The 19,938-nt window shown below is 45.5% G+C and overlaps 1 protein-coding gene across 1 annotated transcript in view; it reads right to left on the bottom strand.

Moving 5' to 3' along the window:
- Positions 1-923: 923 nt before the first annotated feature.
- Abhd17c (abhydrolase domain containing 17C, depalmitoylase) overlaps positions 924-19,938 on the bottom strand; it is a 41,065-nt gene continuing 22,050 nt past the window's right edge. Inside the window, exons 2-3 of the mRNA XM_003475736.4 lie at positions 6,527-6,706; positions 924-2,348 (exon numbers count right to left, since the gene is read on the bottom strand). Coding sequence (XP_003475784.1) covers positions 2,129-2,348; positions 6,527-6,706 — 400 coding nt within the window. The 3' untranslated portion in view covers positions 924-2,128. The remainder of the gene's footprint in view (positions 2,349-6,526; positions 6,707-19,938) is intronic.

The following is a 19,938-nucleotide window of genomic DNA, read 5'->3' on the forward strand; positions in this document are numbered from 1 at the left end:
ACTAGATTTTGCCTTCTTGACTAGAGAGAAAGAAACAGTTAAAGAGAAACTTTCCTACTTGGTGAAAACCAACAAGGACCAGCCTCGGGTTCCAGAAGAGCACTGCTCCTCCTCTCCTCAGCTCTGGGACAGCCAGAGCTGCTTCAAAGTGCCGGTCACCAGAGCAGAGTGGAAGCACCCTGCCACCTTGGTTCCTGTGGCCACCAAATGCATCATTTCCTGCTGATATTTGGTTGATAAAAGGAAAGCTGTTTGGGAGGAAATGAGAGGGAAAATGGCGATAGAGATGCAGATAGTCCACAGGTAAGATGAGAAATCAGGGGTTAGAATCCCTGGGCAGCTGTTCACCAGGCCCCAGGGGAGGTCGATCTTCTTTTAGGCTGGGGCTCCTGGACTCCTGGACTTCTGAAATGGACGTCACAGTCACAAGGACCCTCAGGAACCTGCACACTGGCTGCAGCAACTATCACAGAAGCTGACCCAGGACCAGCTCCCTGTCCATGCTCTCCCACCCATCCCTCTTCCTGCCCGCTCAGGCCAGGGCTCTGAAAGCGGAAGGCCAACAGCCCTCTCTCCTTTCAGTCCTGGAACACACTAGACTCAAGCTTCTGAAGAAACATACTAGACTCAGGCACCTGTCCCTCCTGGCTGGGCTGTCCCAAGCTCCTGAGACTGCCCAGGGCTGGCACCACTGAGCACTTTCTACATACACTGCTGCCCCTCCCGCCGGTATCCGGTATCTCAAATCCTCTGAAAGTAACCCAAATCCTAGACAGAAGAGCAGGGGTCTGCGCACACCTTAAGAAGCCACACTGATGGGCCCGAAACTTCCTCTTAAATCGAGACAAAACGCTGTTTTATTTTTTTACACTGTTTTCCTATTCACGTTTCTTTGATAAAGAAAAACTGCACCAGCCCACACCTTCTGATCCATGCATCCTTTATTCCATTACCAACCACTGTGCTGCAGCCACGCAACAGGACACAAACCGGCAACCAACCGCAATCCAGGTGTACAATGATCAGAGGCTCACAGGACATTTAAGGCTTTTAAATTCAAAAAGAAATTAAAACCAGAGGACCCCAGACCCAAACCCCCAACCAATACAAGTCATGTAGCAATTGTAAGCACCTTACATTTCTGATGCTTCTCTGCCACTCCAGTGTCAACACCCGAAAAACTCCTAAACTAAAAAGAGTAGTTTAGTGAAATTTTAATTACATAAATTCTTCAAAGCATAAACTTGGAATTTTTGTCTTGGAAATGTTATAAAATTTTTTAATAGCAAAACATAGGAATAAAAACATATTAACAAAATGTATTCAATCATTTATATTACAAACAAGGAATTTGCAGTTCATTGTTGTAGCCCCACAAAAGAAAACTACCCAATAAGAATCTATGCACAATGTAATTGCAAATATGTACAGTACTTTTAAAAAAGCCTACAAGGAGGGCTTTATAGGAGAGAGTTGGCCAGGCTCTTTATTAGACCAACCATACAATCAAAATATTAAAACTCTGTTGGCTAGTAATAAATTTACACCTAAAAAAACCCCAGGTTCCTTTTAAGAATATTCCAGTTATATTTATAAGGTTACAGTGGATGAAGCTGTTTGCGATCATTTCAGTAAATTACCCTTCAGCTCATTCATCTGGGGAAGATCAACATGTTAACAAAAATTAGTAAAGGAATTTTCACCACGAGAGTTTTCCAGTTACACTATCACAGCTTCACAAATGGTTGAGCCCAAGAACCCAGTGGTGGAGAGCGAGCTGCATGTCGAATACTGGGAGGAGTGGCGTGGAAAGGGTTGAGCCCGGGTTGATGATCAGAGGCAGTGGGCGAGGGTGACACAGACAGAGCACACTTTATACAGCACTAGAAGATGGTCCCAGGTCGCTCGCGTTCCAGATCCAGCCAGGCGATGAAGCTGGGAGTGTGTGTGCGGTGGGAGTTAGTAGAACAACTTCTAGATACAAAAGACTGAGATTGCATGACCTCTTCGAGGAGAACACCCGAAAGGCCGGGCATCTCTTTGTGGCTATCGGGCTATCCGTTAAAGCGTGTGCAAAACAGAGGACCCGTCTGTTCACAGTAGATGAGGTAAGGTTGAGCTGTGTTCTTCAGGAGTTAGGAAGCTCGTGAGATATGAACTGTTTCAGTCTTTCCAGGTACTGTGCATAAAGCTCTATGTCATTGTGCCCAGCCCCTTCCACCCAGAGGGGCTCCACTGCTCGGGGACACCGCTCGTACATCGCCAGCCCATGGGAGAAGTCGATGACCTCATCCTCCGTACCGTGAATGACCAGCACGGGGGAGGTGACCTTGGAGATCTTGTCGATACTGCAAGACAGAAGGGGAGGGAAAGGGCTCTGTTAGTTAAGCTCATGTACCTGAGGATGCTGGGGTCCAGGTTTACAGGCAAGGACGTGAACACAGTGGAGTTATGAAACAGACTGTTTTTAGACTAGTTTTAGGTTCACAGCAAAACTGGAAGGAGGGTACAGGAATTTGCAATCACCCACTGTCCACACACACACACATATGCACACACACACACAATCTTCCATCATCAATGTCCCACGCTGGAGTCGCCCATCTATTACAGCTGGTGACAGAGTGACACACTGTGATTGTCTATCCCCTACCATTGTTTTAGTGTCTCATCTTTTCCTTACATAAACTTTTCATTTTGTATTTCCAAAACAGACACAAAAACAGTTCAAGGTTTCGTCACACTCCTAATCCATTTCCTATAAGGTTACCATAGTACCTTACCATGTACACTTGTTAAAACTAAGAAGCTGAGCTTGGTACATTACTATTAACAAAAACTCCAGACTTTATTTGGATTTCACTAGTACTTCCACTAACATTCTTTTTTTGTTCCAGGAGCTCATCAAGAACACCACATTGCATTTAGCTATTGTTTTTACTAAAGTCATTTTATTAAAAACAGAACTCCTAAAAGCACCAGACTAAGAAACCAGTAACTAATATTTTTTATATATTTATTTTTTTGGAAGATGATTTTATTTAAAAAATAAACAGGCCAGTACTTAACATATATGAATGAATAACTTTGGAAAGTTGAACACTTAATTCCCTGGTACTCAATTTTTCAGATCTATTTTTTAAAAGAAAATTTATTAACAGAAAAAAAGAAAAAAGAAAATTTATTAACAACATGCAAATCCCATTTTATAAAAAGCCTTCATTTCCTGGTAGAAACTGAAAGGTTCTTGCCCTAGTATAAATTACTACTGTACAGTTATGGCGGTGGTCTAACATGGCGGAAGGCCAAACTGGGAGCGCTTACCACTTCCTGCTTCTTCTTCAGCCCTAATTGAAGCTCCCCTTCCTGTTTGTGTGCACAGAGAATTCCAATCGGCTCCTCACACGTCATCAACATCCGCCCCATGCACCACTTCAATCAGAGGTCAAATAACCCTCTGCCTCTCTGTATCTGGTCGAAGGTGACAGCCCAGCTGCTATGGGTTGTGTGCGCCTTTCCGCGTCCTCAACTCAATAAACCTGTTCATTTTATACTTTTGCTTCTCTATTGCACCAGAATTCTCTAACAGAATTATGACTTAGCTTGAAAACTTAATGGGATGCTTAGATTTGACTCCAAATGGCTTCTGTTTACACAGATCCAATCTGTTTTCAAAGGCTGAATATTTAAGACCTTCAAAGGCTGAATACCTTCAAATACCTAAGGATCTTCAATGGTTACCCTGGTTGCACTGTGCTTCAGGGCTCTCAAAGCAGGTAGCACAGGAGAATGCAGTCTGGAGCACCTGTTGGGCGGGGATGTTGGGGTGGCTTCTCTGGCAGGGTGAGACTCAAATCTCTCTCCAATTTGTTCCCTGCCACAGGCCATTTTATCTTTTCACATTCTTTTTTTTTACCGGTACCAGGGATCAAACTCACGACCACATGTTTGCAAGGGAGGCGCTTATGCCGCTGAGCTAAATCTCCAGCCCTGGCCATTTTATCTTTGATTTCCTTTTCATATTTAGTCCTAGTCATGTTGCAGAAGAATCAGAGTGGGTACTTTAGAGGGAGCTTTCTTGTCAACAGTAAACATTTCCCGCAGCCAACAGCTTCACAAGCAGGCACTCTAGCTCAGTCCTCAAAACGCACCATGGAGGAAGGACCATCCCCGTTTTATTGGGGAGGAAACTGAAGCCCAGAGAGATTATTAAGTAACAGGCATAAGGCTGTGGAAATAATAAAGAGCTCTGACATCAATTCTGTTGTTTTTGTCTTTTTAACTGGGAATCAAACTTAGACCTTGCGCTTGCCTGGCAGGCGCTGAGCTGCTGAGCTATACTCCCGGCCTCTGACATCAGTTCTGAAGATTACAATCAACTGCCAACAGCTGGCTAACAACTCCTGAGGCTGCTAACCCACTCAGTGCCTCCCAGAAAGATAGCAAAACCTCCTGGGCCATGTAATTGGCAAACAGCAACACCTTGGGAACAACATTCAGTTCTACAGATTAGGAATCTTACTTGAAAATTTACTTGCTCCTACATCAGTTTTACAGTGATTTCCTTTGAAAGAGGTCAATTGCACTCAATTAAAAAGGTATTTGCTCAGTGCTGTGGACAGGCCCTTGGCTCTGCAGGGGATCCACTGTATGGAGAGTGTATTTGAGATTTAATGTCATGAGCTGACCCTAAATGTGGAGGTAAAAAAAAAAAAAAAAAAACCTACAAATGAAATGATCAGGACTTTTTTTTTTTTTTTTTTTTTTTTAAAGAAATTGTGAAAGCATCTTCCTTCGAGAACAGGGATGATCCTGCCACTTGACAGCAATGGAAACTAAGAAGATGTTTACCAAATTCAATTAATGATGAAAGTCAATGTAATCATTAATGGTTTGAAATCATCCTATTAATAATTTATAGTATTAGTGAGGAGGAGTGGCTGTTTTCATCTACAATCACCAAATTTTAAGCAAGTTATTAACCTCTCTAAGATTTAGTTTTCCAGTCTCTAAAATGAGTACAATAACTAGATCAACTCCTGAAGTTATTATGAACAGTAAATGAGAAGTATGAAAAACAGCGAGAAGCCTGAAAAAAAATCAGACAAACTCAGCCTAAATTGCTGATTTGTTATTAATTAGTAAGTTGCAACCAGTTATCCTGGTTGCACTTTAAGGTACAGGCTAATTTAAGAGCTAGGAAAAAACCTACTCATTTTGTTGCCAGGGTAACACCCAGACTTGCTTCCCACAGCAATGCGAAATATCTGTCTTTCAACAAACTGGCCTCTCATTACCAATTCAGAACAAATAAGGCCGTAGTTGAGCCCTAAGTCTGCTCTACTTGGCATTCCCAGCCACACTGCTGGTATCTGCAGGGCTGCTTTCCCAGCAAGCTGAGCTTTATGAATCCTGGCACAAACCATGCAGAGCCAAAGCCCAGAGGTGCTAACAGAAGGTTTCTTCCTGTGCAACCAGACGGTCCATGGAACAGGTGTCTGCACAGCCCAGTGATGGCATCTTCCCCAGCATCAGCAGAATGACAGCAAGGAAAATCCTAAACCTGTGTTTCTTCTGCTGCGGCTGTCTCTGTAAAGAGCTGGGGTTAGCTGAGCTGGCCAGGCAAGTCTCAACAGTGCTGTACATGGGAAGTTTAGGGGATAATTTTTTTAAAAATTAAATAGTTCTCTTGCTTTGGGATAAAAATGAAAAAGCAAGTATAAGTACAAAGGCATTCAAGAAAACAATGTGCTCTTGATTTTTTTCTAATAGTGGGACTAGAAAACAGCAAGGGCGTGGTCAGCAGTGGCTCCACCTCCTTCACTGGATGGGGTTAGACTGTGCCAAGGTGGGTCCCTCCCAGATGGGTCCCCTCCCCAGGCGGGCGTGGAACCTCTGCAGGAGCCTCCTGCCACTTGAGGGAAGCAGGGGGAATGGCTGATTGGGGGCGGCTCACTTCACTCTACTGTCCCCAAGATCAAAATTGGCCCGCAGGTAGTTCCTTCACATTTTATTCTGTTTACAAAGACTAACTGCGTACACCACCTTTCATTACCCTGTGCTATCTGATCAAAAGACAGGAGCCTGAAACCTCTGCTTGTTTCTATTTCAGTGTCTGAAACACTGCTAACTGCTTCATGTACATTTTGCAGTTAGTTCTTTGTGATTTAGTAATACCGATCCCTCTGGATAGATGATGGGTGGATGATGGATGGATGGATGGACGGACGGATGGATGAATGGGTATGTGGATGCTTTTTTATGCTACATAGCACAGCTGAATTAATTAATCTCAGTATCAAGCATAGTCAAGTCTTCATACAGCATCTGAAGATTTTCACAGATGAGACCCAAGTCTCTCTTCAGCACACATATCACATTCACAGCCCATGCTTCTGCTGCCCAGCACAGGGCTCAGCTCAGGGCTGTGTTCCTTTGAGGTTTGGTCACGGCCCAGCGTCACAGCAACATCAGAGGTGAAACTGAGCCTCTGGTCAACTCTACACCTGTGCAAATGTGAGCTTACCTGGGGAAAGCATCAAAGCAGTAGGTTTTCCTGGTATCTGGAAAGGCTACGCGCAAACCAGACATCAGAGGGGAGTGGAGAATTACAGCTGCACACTCATACCGCGAGGCCAAGTCCACAGTGGGGACGGTCCCGATGCTCTGACCATAGAGGATTATGTTCTCAGGGCTGACACCGTACCTAGGAAGCAGAGATTGCACACATGAGCTAGGGTATGAGGACAAAAGTGGGTGGGAGAGAACAATATCTTAAACCAACAATGCTACCACTTCTACCAGTCTAAAGCTGTATTATCTCACTTTAGCTTAAAACGAAGATGAACTTGATAAAAACAAATGTGAGAGCCTTACTTCAGTACTAAGTGACTGAGATTCTGTTGTCTTCCACAACATTTTGCAAAAATAATGAACATGAGATTTTTTTTCCTCTGGCTAATTAACTAAATAAATGCATTACAAATTTCATTTCAATTTCTAACTGTGTCACTGCATTTCCGATTACTTTCTTTCATACTCATTTTACTTTCATAATCATAATCATAAATGCATAATCATAAATGCATTTCTGATAAAAATGAAAACAGGTTTGAAACTGTAACATTATTGTTATGAACTCTTAGGAGTTTTAATGATATAGAAGATATGCACCTTTATCAGAAAATGGCTTAGTAAAGGACAATTAACTGGAAGACACCCATATTTTCTGTAGCCTCCTCCAAGGCTAAATGCTCCAAGCCTTTGAATCCATCAATGGTCTTGAAATCCACTCTCTTGGCATTTTGAGCTGGGAAAATGCTTGTGTGGAACACAGGCTCCATTTCCAGCCTCCCATGCTACCCTATGTGCCAGCGAACTGGGCTCCAGTCCACAGGACACAAGGAAAAGCAACAGCGGCAACCTCCAGGACGTGGTTTGCAGGGAGGGACTACACTCATTTCTCTCCCTTACTGGTGGGGGAAGGGGAAGTCACAGTAGAGACACAGAAGAATGCAGCCTTCTAGGTGTCGTAGGAAAAAAAATAAAAGGCACATCCCCTCCTATTGGTCTACAAAGGAGACCCAGAATACATATAATGTCTAAAAATGAACAAGAAAAGTGAAGATGGCACGGAAGAGGAAACATGAATGCCTGGTATAAACATGAAAGGTGGGGCATGCAGCATGAAGATACACATTAAAGCCAGGAGTAAATAGTGTACACCTAAGAGACAATAAAAATGAAAAAGACACGCCAGGACTTAGAGCACTGGAACTTGTACCTCGCTCCACTGCAGGAGTGTAAACCAGTCCAAGCATGTGGAAAAATGATTTGACATGATCTAGTAAAGGTGAGACCAATGACCCAGCTTTTCAGAAAAACATTCACTGAGAATTCCAGGAAGATAGGAAGTGTTTCCTGATAACAGACTTTGGTAGAAAAAACTACAGACCCACAGTTGAGGGGGCAGCAGGATTCCAGCCCCGCTTTCTCCCCTTGTGAAAACAGGGGCCTCAGGAAGGAACTTGGGGAAGGAGTGGCCATTTCTGGTGGCAGGGGTGGACAGGTGCTGCACTGGGCCAGCATCTGGGCTGGGGGTGAAGGGTAGACAGGTCATGAGAGCAAGGCCTCCATGTCAGAGAAGCACACTGTACAGGGGACACTGCCCCAGGCACAGGACAGGGCAGGGGCATCCCCATGGCCACCAGGCCCTGGATAGCACAGGGCCAATTAGCAGGACCACCAGGCACAGGATAGGAGAAGATAGGGTGCAGCCGGAAAAGCTCTAGCAGGAAGCTCCAGAGTTAGAGCCTGTCCTGGAGAAGATGTGGGGCCCTCTGAGGAAGATCAGTCTTTCAGTGCTGAAGAAATCACAGGAGCACGTGATGGAAGCAACATGAGTGAAGGGGGTATTAAGGATCCTACAGGAAGAAGGACAATAAAGATTGCAACAAATTTTTTAAAAAAGGGTTTGTCCGTGGCCAGTGGCCAGAGCTAGATCCTGACGACAGCCAGCGCCACTTGCCTATGCATGGTGCTCCAGGACGCAGGTGTCCTCCCTGGCTGCACTTCCATGGGAGGAAGAGTGTTTGCAAGAGTGCTGAGCACGAGGGTCAAGGTAGGAAGGGTCAGCCAGAGCATCTGGGCCCAAGGCTCACAGACAGAGACCACATAGTTGGAGGCACGAGATGCCCTCCGTGAGCTGGACACAAGGGCAACGGGAAAGGCACTGTGCTCGAGTCCAGCAGCCATGGCACAGGACAGCCTGCTGGCTGAAGTTAAATTATTTTGAGGTCTTCACTCCTGAAGTGGATCCACGCCCCTTCTTTCTGACTGGCGCAACCAGCTCGGCAGGATTTGGAGTTTAGACACTTTGCAGGGAGAAACAAAGGTATTTGGGGCCTCCTCTCACCACTGTTAGCATATTTTCAAAGTAGCCTATGTCCCACCAAAAGAGGGCTACTGGATACTGATTATAGGGTTGGGTTATTAAGGAGGAAAGCCTGTTTCCACCTCTGGATGGGGGCTCTTTCCACCACTGGCATTAATTACATATCAAAGCTCTCAGAAGAGGGAAATGACAGCAGAAGGCAGTTAATGAATGACCAACAGGAGATTATGAGACAACCGTAAGTCCAGAACAAAGTCGGTGACTTCCAGGTGCAGGTAGCATCTGTCCAGCCATCTAGGGATGAATCTGAAGAGAGTTCCATGGAGTCACCTGTTACTGGGATGAGCAAGTGTTCCTCCCACATTTCACAGCAAAACATTATTTCAAAAATCCTAAGTCTGCCTTCTACACCACAAATCACAGGACTTCCTGTGAACAAGGAAGGAAGAAAGGGGCAGGGGACCAGGGCCGGACTGTGGTCAGCTGACAAAGAACGCAACTTTACCTCTTCAGAGTGTGGGGAACAGGCCATTCTCAGGGACCTCGATGTCCCTAAAGGCCCGTGGAGAAGCAGAAGTGCTCTTATCCCAGGGACGTCTGATCCAAGCTTGATCTTGGGCACCGGAACACACTCAGTGCAAGTCTCACATATTCCACTTTCTCACAGCTGTGTGACAGTAACCTTCCCTAGGCCCAAAGCTGTCACTGGGGAACTCACCCAGCAGGGCACATGAAGCCCCAGCCAACTGCGAAAAACTGAAAAGCTGTTCCACATTACAATCAAGGACTTCTGGGAATGAGAAGACACCACAAAGAAGGTCCAGAGCAGCCAGCCTGTGGGAATGGACATTAACTTTCCACACACCCAACAGGGCTCACATCTCCAACAAGAAACACAAAGAGTCTCAGGGCTCCACAGCAAGATAGCTAGAGAAAAACAGAATTTTACAAAAGGCTGTCTTCAAAAGAGAAATCTAAAGGGAGTGGGAGAAAGAGAAAAAAAGAGAGAGGGAGAGAAACAAGACAAATTCAATAGTAAAAAGGGAAGTGCAAATTAAAACCCTAATGTGACACTCTACTCACTCATCTAGATGGACAGACACAAGTCAGGCAATGCTAGGTGTGGATGGCCCAGGCCTCTAACAAGAGAACCATGTTCCCTGCTACAGGAATGCAGGGTGATAAAATCAATTGAGAAACAGTATTTGCAATATTAGGGAAAACTGAAGGTACTACATTAATACACATCCAGGCAGCTGGCAATACTTCCAAGGTCTATCCATGCAGAAACTAATGCTTATATCCAGCAAAAAGTACACAAGACTGAGTGTCTACATGGGTGTCTACATACAGTCATGGAAGCAGGCTTCTAGAGTTTGTGGTTGATTCATGGTCCAATGCTGGGATTATGGGTGTGAGTACTACACCCACACTGGGGTGAGTAGTCTGCATATAATATAAGGGAGGGAAAGAGACTTGCCCCTCCCTTTTCCCCTTTTTGTCCCTTTTGACTCTTGATGCCTTTGCTGTCTCTGCCACCATGTAGCTATAAATGATTGCCCCTCTGCCATGTGCCTTACAGCCAGTGGATTACGGACTGAAGCCTCCACAAACTGTGAGATAAATAAACATTTCCTTCCTTAATTTTGGACTTCAGGTATTTTGTCCCAGCAACAAGAAAAAGTAACTAAGACAACACTATTTGCAAAATAAATAAATAACCAGATGGAACCTTTTTCAGGGTTATTAAACTAGATCATCAAGTTATTGAGAGAAATTTGAAGTAAGGGACGAAGAGGGTTACATCTACGAAGAAGCACAGCATAGGGCATGTCAGGGTGCATCATGGCCTGGATACTAGTATTTAATGAACTAACGTGAAAGGCTATTTCACAACAAGAAATATTTTTCAAACGTTCATCAAAGCCTTCAGCTATGGAGACAAATCACAAAACTGTCAGCACTTGTGGCAGATTCTGTGCTAAAAAGAAATTTTCTAAGGAAGCATGAGGTGGCTTAAAGTATGTCTTGTAAGTTATATGGACAAACACACAAACAGGGAGCAATTATGTTCTTTAAAAAACTCACAGAGGGTAAAGGGGGCAGGAGGCAACACATGACCCTTTAATGACAGTGATCTTCAGGTATGAGACACAGTGATCTTCCTTCTCTTGAATTTCATTTAGCCTAGAGGATCAGCTCTCTGATAGACCTGATAGGGGTTCAGACCATCCAGTCTCGTGACTCGGGCCACAGGGCAGCTCCCATACCGTGCTGCATGGAGACACAGCATGGAGAGGTGCAGAATGTCGGTACCAGGTCAGGACTAATGATACATCTTAGCAGGTGGTGGGACTGAGGCTGCTGGACCTAGCACCAGGGTCTGATCAGCATGGAATCAGGAAGTGTGCATATGTGTAAAGGTCAGTGCAGACTGGGTGGCAGGAATGAGGCCCTGGGCAGGGACTAGGACAGAGGTCAGGATGCACACAAATACCTGCAGAACAGCCCTGTGCACCAGCAGTTTGAAAAAGCAGAAGGGAACACCTAAAAAGGAAGAGTCAGGGCAGCAGTTCATCTGAGGTCACAGGGATCCACAAGGACAGGGCCGGCTCTGAACAGGATCCAACAGCAGCTTCAGGTGTAAGACATGGGAGGTATACTATGTGCACACGCATGGCAACTGGGAGTCCATGGCAGCTGTGGGCTGCGCGGCCTGGGAAGGCTCCCTACCTCTGAAGGGGTAGGGGGAAGAGTGACGCAATCCTGCTCTTTGGCACCCATTATTGTGTGAAAATGTCCTCTGATCCCCCAGGGTCGCACTGGCTAGGCTTCCCTATCTGGTGCTCTACTTCTGTTTCCTTCTCCCACACTTTGGTTGAGCATTTCTCAAACTCCCATGCTCACTTTCTCTGGAATTTCTCTGTATTTACTTCTAAATGCAATCCTTCAGTGCCAGCATCTACAGTGACGCAATGGCAGACATACTGCAGATGTGAATGTGTGCTACATGAATAAATGGGTGGCTTAGGTTTCTAAAATTTGTTCACTCCTGATACTGTTCGTCTTAGCTCTAGCCTCCAAGTCTTTTCCTCCATAGCTTGTTTTGGCTAGAACATGATTGTAGCCAGTGGCTATTTCTACACGAGGTTAGGAAAGCCTGTTCCTCCCTTTGGAGAAGGTAGTAACACCAAGCTCAGGGATGCAGCTAGCTTGCTTTGGATGCAATGCGATTCTAGCCAAAGGCTATTTCCAAACTACATTTCACACATTCCAACGGATACAAAATCTCCCAGAAGTCTAATATCTTCCAGGGGTTCCAGATAGCAGCAAAATATTCTCCTTGCAGAGTAACAACAGTGAAGACCCCAGGAATACTCAGTAAACATGTAAATGTGAATGCTGCTAGCCATGGTATAAAGATTTCTTAAAACAGCACAAGAAATCTAAGTCTCCTGTTTTTTCTAGGAGGAATCAATCTTTCAGCCTTTGGGAATGAGTGATGCCCCCTGACAAGGAGCACCCTGAGACAGAATAGTCTTCAGCATTCACGGGCTCTCTGGGGTGCTGGGGTCTTTAGAAGTTAGGGCTCAGCTCCCACTCAGCACCCCTGACGACTCGCTTGCAGGAAACCTGGTGCCAAGGGTGACCCGACCCTCTGCACAGCAGGAGGGAGGCCAGGAGTGCCAGAGAGACAGTGTCCTACAACAGTGACCACTGAATAGGTTAAAACTGCCTGGTTTTGTTTCAGTGTAAGGCTTTCTGCTTTCTTGACCATGTCTACGCCCGGCCTGCCTGAGATGCACTGCATCCTGTTTAAGTTAATGGCCTCCAACTTCATCCTTTGTGGAGAGCTCCCCCATTTATCTTCAGAACTACATCTGGCACAGCTCCACTGGCTTTGAAGTCAACATTTTAAATATTTCAGAGCTAGAATTCCTCGGGGAAATATCTTCAGACACAGGGCGAAGACAAATACACAAGGTAACATGAATGTTAACTGAAGGATGAGGTCTGCGGATACAAAGAAAACCTCTTCAGTGCAGAGCGAAGCTCAGGGCAACAGCATCAGCACTGCTGAGGAAGCAGGTGCACAAACAGGTCTGTCACAAACACATGCGCCACCAGGACCCTTCTGCCTTCAGGCACATAAATGACAAACCAGACTTGCACTCCCCAGGGCTAAAGCTTAACAAATACACACTTCACATTTTAATTATAAGGAAAAGGAGAAAAAAAACCACGTCAGTCACCTAAAACGTACTCATTTTTCCTTTATGGAGATAGTCCTGGGGAGTTTTCAGTTAGACTAATCATGGACAGATATCTCCTAGTATTAGTTTCAATAGCAAAAGCAAAGGAGACATTTTAATACTGGAACTGTTCAAGAAAAATAAAGGAGTTAAACGTAAGTGATGCTGGCTGCACAGCTGTTCCTTTTTCTATCAACTTTTCTATCTCACTTTTTATTTTTTTTTTATTAGCACAAGTGTGTCATACACAATGAATACAATGATCACAGGGAACGGGCTCATACACTCCTGGTATTTCCACTTCCCCTTCCCTCCTGCCCTTCTCTTCATCCCCTGATCCCCCCTCCAAAAGTCCTCCTTCCCTGCATTCTATCATCTTTTACTTTGCTCTTTAAATTATTTATACTTTGAGCTTCTCGTATAAGAGAAACCATGTGATATTTAGCCTTTGTGTCACTTAGCATTATGGTCTCAAGATGCCTTTCCCTAACCTTACCCTAACCTTTTCTTTTCTAAATTTATAACTGATGTGGTTAAAAGGGACATTTAACAAACAAGATAATTACAAGCTATGAAAGTTTCAAAGATCTGGTATTCCTCCACACTGGCTGTAAAATAAAAACAGCCCAAGACGGCGGAAAATCTGCCTCAATCACTCCCAGGAACTCTGAACGACACGTGGTAGGCTACACCCCTTCAGGGAAATACATGTGAAACCGAGATCCAAACCAAAAAAATAACACTAAAATCGGGTGCAAATGAGGCAAAATAAACAACATAGTAAGATTTTCAAAGTAGAGACACAAAGATGAATGGGGACGAGACAGGAAAAAGCTTTTGTAGAAGGCAGAGCGTGAAGCAAAAGTCAAAGAGACAGGTGTTAAAATAAGTGGTGAGGGCTGCAGGGGAGAGCACAACCACACGTGGGCCAGGCGCCAGTGAGAGTGAGGCTGTGTGGCAGACCTGCACGTGACCCCAAGGACAGATCGTGTCGATCTGTCGGGGAGGGAGCCAATGGCTGGGAACACTCAGAGCTGCTCCCGCGACACTTACCATATACAGTGGTAAGGGCCGGGTGAGAGCAGCTCAGAGACCATCCTATAGGAAAGTTTTTGGAAAATCCAGCACCAGTCAGAAAGTCAGAAGGAGGTCATGGTTGGTGTGGAATTTTGTTTCACTAGGACATACGTGAATGATACTGTTTCAGGAGCAGGGGAATCTTGGGCAAGTAAAAGTCCACCACTCAGGTCTAGTTAGGAAGAAAAATCTCCCCAGAATTATTTGCTGTCTGTGCTGTCCAACCAGCTCCCAAGAATTTGCCACCCTACCACTGCTGTGTAGAGAGCGGGCAAAGGCATAGGAAACAGTTGGGGTACCCACCACCATCCAGGCGAGGAGCAGGGGTCCAGCCCTCCCAGTATCCATGGAGATTGGCTCCAGACCTTAGGGGTGCTCAGGTCCCTGGTATAAAGGTTTCAGCATTGGAGGAGGCCCACCCTAACCTCTAAATCACCTCTAGATTACACAGGCTACACAGTGGATATGCTGTGCCAACAGTTGTTATAAGGCTCTGTTTAGAGGACAGTAAAAAGTCCACATGCATTTAGCAAAGATGCAACCACAGCTGGCCTCACTACACAGGAAGACTCAGCCCAGTGACCTCAAGTGGGTGCTAGGAAGACTCAGGCCCACAAGACACTGCTCGGATGGCATGAACTCTACACTGTGCTTAGCACACAGCGAATTCATCTTGCCTTTCGAATTTTCTCTAAGTTTTTCCTCAGATATCTCTTGATCTGCAGTTGGCAGAACTCAAGGACATGTAAATCTCCCTGGATGGCTGACAGTAGAGCCACTGGATAAGCGACATGGACCAAGTGCCCAGGAGAGAGGATGAAGATGCCTGTGAGGAAACTGACCTCCAGGAAGCTCAGGGCCACAAAACACACGCTCACCCAGGTGTTCTCTCTGCAGCAGGTTTTATTTCAAGACACCCATTATCTCCCCTTGTTCACAATGCAGCCTTCTGGCTCAGATGTCTGCAGGTTCCTCTTCTGTGGTCGCTCAGGGAACAGCTCTATGTGAGGTCGAAACCTACCCTCAAAAACGACCCAACTCTCCCTGACAACCAAGCGTGTTCCCCACTCCTTCAACTCTACTTTTCTACATGGAGGCAAAAAATAAAAGACTAGTACTATGACTTCATTTTAACTTTTTAAAAAATCATCTTTCAAGGGGAAAGCTGCAGTCCTAATTGTTACAATGAAGATAGAAAGATTTAGTTGAACTTAGCTGAGTATAATTGTGTATGAAACTGTCCTAACCATAACTGAGATCCTGGCATTCTGTAATTGTCCAGTGTGTTGGAAAAGCCAGAAAATGCTGCCTACCCCAGACAGCTGCACAAGAACCTGAGGGCTATTCGGACCACCAGCCCTGCAGAGCCTCGGGGTACAGCAGTGGACTCACATCCAGCCACAGCAAAGACACCGGACAAAAACAGCCTTAGTGAAAGTTACTTCTAGTCACATCACACACATTTAAGACAAATACTTGACTAAAGTAGACTCTAGAAAAACTCCAGGATTCCATTTACAAGAGATGCAGCTAAAACTAAGGCACAGATTACAAAAAAATCTCTATGGTGGAAAAACAAACTTTAAAAATCCAGCATGAGTCCTGTCTCCTGGCCAGAAGACAGGTCCAGCAAGGTCCAGTCGTGGCCTCCTCAGCATGTCCACACCCTCTGTTGGTAGCTCGGTGCATGACATCACCAGGAAGGATGGGAGAACCGGAGAGAAAGAGCAAGGCTGGGTCTCCACGCCCAGCCTGGCACTATGACCTAGCGAGGCTCCTATTGCTTTCTTCTGAAGCAGCGTAAACTTAGGTTTTGCCATCACTTTGGGCCATGTGGTGGTTGCTCCTGGACATGTGGGGCAAGGAGGGAGGGTGGGCATCTACAGAGCAGGGGTGTCTCCAAGCCACACTGGCTCCACCCTGTGCATGGTGTGACCCCTCTGCACCCAGATTCCTCACATGTAGCTGCAGCAAGAGCTGAGGGAGGCACAGAGTGGGACCCTGGGCTGGGCAGGGGGCCGTAATCCTGAGCATCTGCCACGTCCCCTCCCAACATCGCAGCGGAAGCCTCACCCTCTGGGTAGAGGTGGGGGCAGCTCCAGGGAGGAAGCTATGGGTGCTTCCCAGATTTGGTTCTGGCTCTATTCTGGATGGATTCTTTCCATATGCCTGTCCTGTGTTCTTTTCTCCCGTGTTTCCTATGCTTCATTCTGCTTTCAGGACCTTCCATCTCCCTCATCCTCCTTAAAAGCAGAGATAGTTCATAACATCCCATGTGGGAGTGTCAGACCACAGGACAGGCTCTGAGACTTCATGACATACGACTTTGCTTTACAGATGAGGGGACCGAGGCTCTGGGTGTGATTACTGGCTTAACTCAGAGTGTGATTAGCTCCCCTTAAGCAGGTCAGAACCAGAACCAGAACCAGCAAGAGTGGAGGGTCATAAGTGCTGTGGGTTACAACCATGCTGGAAGAGGTGTCACTGAGCTGGGGCTACTGAGGGGCATGACTGTCATGGACACCTCTGCCACTGACAAGTTTGGGGCGCGTTTTCCAGCCCTGCTCTGGGTTTTGGTTCCAGGTGTGTAAAGGGGGTCCACCTTACCAAAGCTGGGGTAGGCTGCTCAGGATAGCATTTCTGTCCCAAGGTGACAGAAATCTGACCAAGTGATGGCCAGAGCTCCTGAGTCAGGCTGCTGACACAGGGACTCTGAAAGTGAACGCGGCATCCCTGAGCTGGAGTCTCAGCAGGGGAAGGCAGCCAAGTCCTGGGGGCGGAGGACAACAAGGACAGGAACAAAGCAAGGAGCTCACTTAGAAAAGGTGACAGAGGTAAGTCTCACATCATATCTTACCACAATCAAAAATTTAAAAAAAAAAAAAAAACATGAACATCCCTCTCAAATGTGAGTTACATGATTTATTTCCTTTTTTGTATCAGGAATAGAACTCATGACCTTCCACTCACCAGGCAAGCCCTGCTCATTTCCTTGTTAAATAGTACAAAAACAAACAAACAAACAAAAAACAGTTGTCCTGAATGTTAAATGAGACTTTTACTATAAAGGTAAAAATAGGAAATAGTGACTACAATTGGAATATACAGCAATATTTGACTTTTGCTATAAATTCACTAAAACCCAAGGGCATTAAAATTAGCCACTAACAGAGAGAACAGATCATACAGCACATGCAGCAGCACAAGCCTTGACCCAGCCTGGGCACCACTGGAAAGGAAAGGTAAGGAGAGAGGAAGACCGAGAGGAGGGACACAAAGGAAAAGGATTATTAAAAACATGTGCATGGGCGCGCGCCTGTAATCCCAGCACTTGGGGGTCTGAGATAGGAGGATCACTGTAAGTTCAAAATCAGCCTGAGCTACAAAGTGAGCTCAAGGCCTGAACTGCTGAGACCCTGTCTCAAAAAAAACAAAAACACAGGATGGCCGGGGATTTAGCTAGTGGCATAAGTGTCTGCCTGGCAAGCACAAGGTCATGAGTTCAATCCCCAGTACCAACACTGTGTTCTCTTACTAAAGGAACATTCTCTCACGGTCTATCTCAAAGGGAAGGCAGTGGATGCAGGCAGAATGGCGATGGGATTTTAAAGCAACTCTTTTTTAAAAATCCTAACACTGATCTCCTCACCATGAAGACCCTTCCACTGTCCCCCACTGCACCCCACCTGAACTTCTGGAAGCACAACAAAGCAGAGCTCCTCCTTAGAAGCCACTGCCCAGTCCTGCGTCTCTTCTCTGGGAAGTAAATGCTCAAACCAGCTGTGCGGTGCACGGGCTCCTGGACTGGTGCTCCTCTTCCAGCACATCTTTCATGTGACTATAACAGCAACAGATTTCCAGCATCTACATCTGAACATTCCAGGCAGCTGATGCAGAACTGGCCACGTGCCCACATGCCACCCCGGGACTGTCTGGGGTCCAGGCTTGGCACCACTCTCCAGGAGGATGACAGACTCAGGGCTGAATACACAGAAGCTTCCATATGCTCCTTCAAGCCTAAAATAAGGCTGGAGGTCACATCACAGTGGTATTTGAATTAAACTACCAGGCAGTGTATAAACTTAATGAAGCAAATCCTACTTCCTTATCAGAAACAGGAAGCCGTTACTGGCCACTAAGAACAGCATGTACCAAGACATTAATAATTCAAAATACCCAGCTAACCACATCCCATTCCATCCACTTCACTGTGACCAGTTAGATATCTTCATAACACAGGCTTGGGAGTAAAAGCAATTTATTCCACAGAGGACACAATAACATAAACAGCAGACACAGCCACACCTACAGGCAACATAGCATGAAAATTCTTTGCTTGGAAGTAAGAAATCCACATGCTTTTTAATCCCACAAACCTACGCTTCAGTTGCACTGTTGGCCTGTGACAAACTGTCTTGTGGCAATGGCTTTTCTTAGGCAGGACATAAAATACAGTGTGTCTCCTACTTGCAGTGCTTCCAGAAAGGGTGGCATTACAAGGTACATGCCAACATGCTCTGGGCAGCTACAGCTGCAGGCCAGTTTTCCATTGTGAAATGAAATGGTTTTGTCACTGATAAAACTTCACGCCAGCACCACATCCAGAAGCATATGTCCACATGCTAAGGACCCTGGTGGAAGAGATCAATCTCCCCTCCAGCCAGCAGGAGCTCAGGAAGGGTGAAACAGGCCAGGTCACCAGATGTGGACCCTATGGGCTACAGGGATAGGAGACGTCGAGACCCATGGGCTGTCCCAGAAGCTGGGGTTAAGAAGTTGAAACAAAAGGAGGGAGAAGAAAGAAGCATGTGGATCAGACACTCATTCCGGCTACCTGGCCACCCTGTGTTTCCCTGAGCATCGCTTATGTATACCTTCTGTTTACCTGTGCCTAAGCAGTGCCCGCCTTGATTCATTCTCATCTCAGCTTGTAATGGAGTCCACTTCATCCCACAAGAGTTTCCCTGACCAGTTTCTTTCCTTTTTCTAAATCCACTGAAATTCCACCCAAGATGCCAATCAATACTTTTCACAAGTTGAACATTTAAATTCCTTTCCTCTGTCCTGAAATGTTCCCCTATGGTCATTTCTAATACACTGGACTCTTGACAGTTTACCATGATATTTGAGTTCCCACCAGAGCACTGCAATTTGGAAAAGGAAAGTGTTTCATTCACTAACCTGAAAGAAAGTACAATGATATAAAACCTTGTAAAAAAGTATGCACAAGTGCTTCCCATAACGAAGTTTTATTTGTATGCATTTTTATGCTGCAAAAGGAACATATCTGCACCTTCTGCTACAACATAGTAGAATTCCTCAGATGGAAAAAGAATGTGGAACAATACAGCCATCATGAGTAGGAAAATATTAAGATGCTTATTAAGATTTCATTTTTAATACTTCTTCGGCATGAAGCAAAATGTGTGAGCAAAAATATTCACAAATGAATATTTAAATCAGATATTACATGATAAATTCCCCAGCTGAGCTTTTTTTCCTTCTTCTGGTCGCAAATATTCACTACCTGAGTTTCAAAAGTCACAGACAGGAGGAAGAGCCGACTCTTCACATCAACAGTTACAAAGCCCTCTCTAAGCAGGCTGGGGCTGGACCCCGAGCGAGCAGATGTGGCTGCTACACCACTCTGACATGCTGATCATGTGCAGTATTGGTACCCTAACACAAGAACACCCATGTTCACAGTCTTGCCAA

The sequence above is a fragment of the Cavia porcellus genome, unplaced genomic scaffold, assembly GCF_034190915.1.
Source record: "Cavia porcellus strain 051 isolate PalLab524CR breed Dunkin Hartley unplaced genomic scaffold, mCavPor4.1 scaffold_6, whole genome shotgun sequence".
Classification (NCBI taxonomy): Eukaryota; Metazoa; Chordata; class Mammalia; order Rodentia; family Caviidae; genus Cavia; species Cavia porcellus.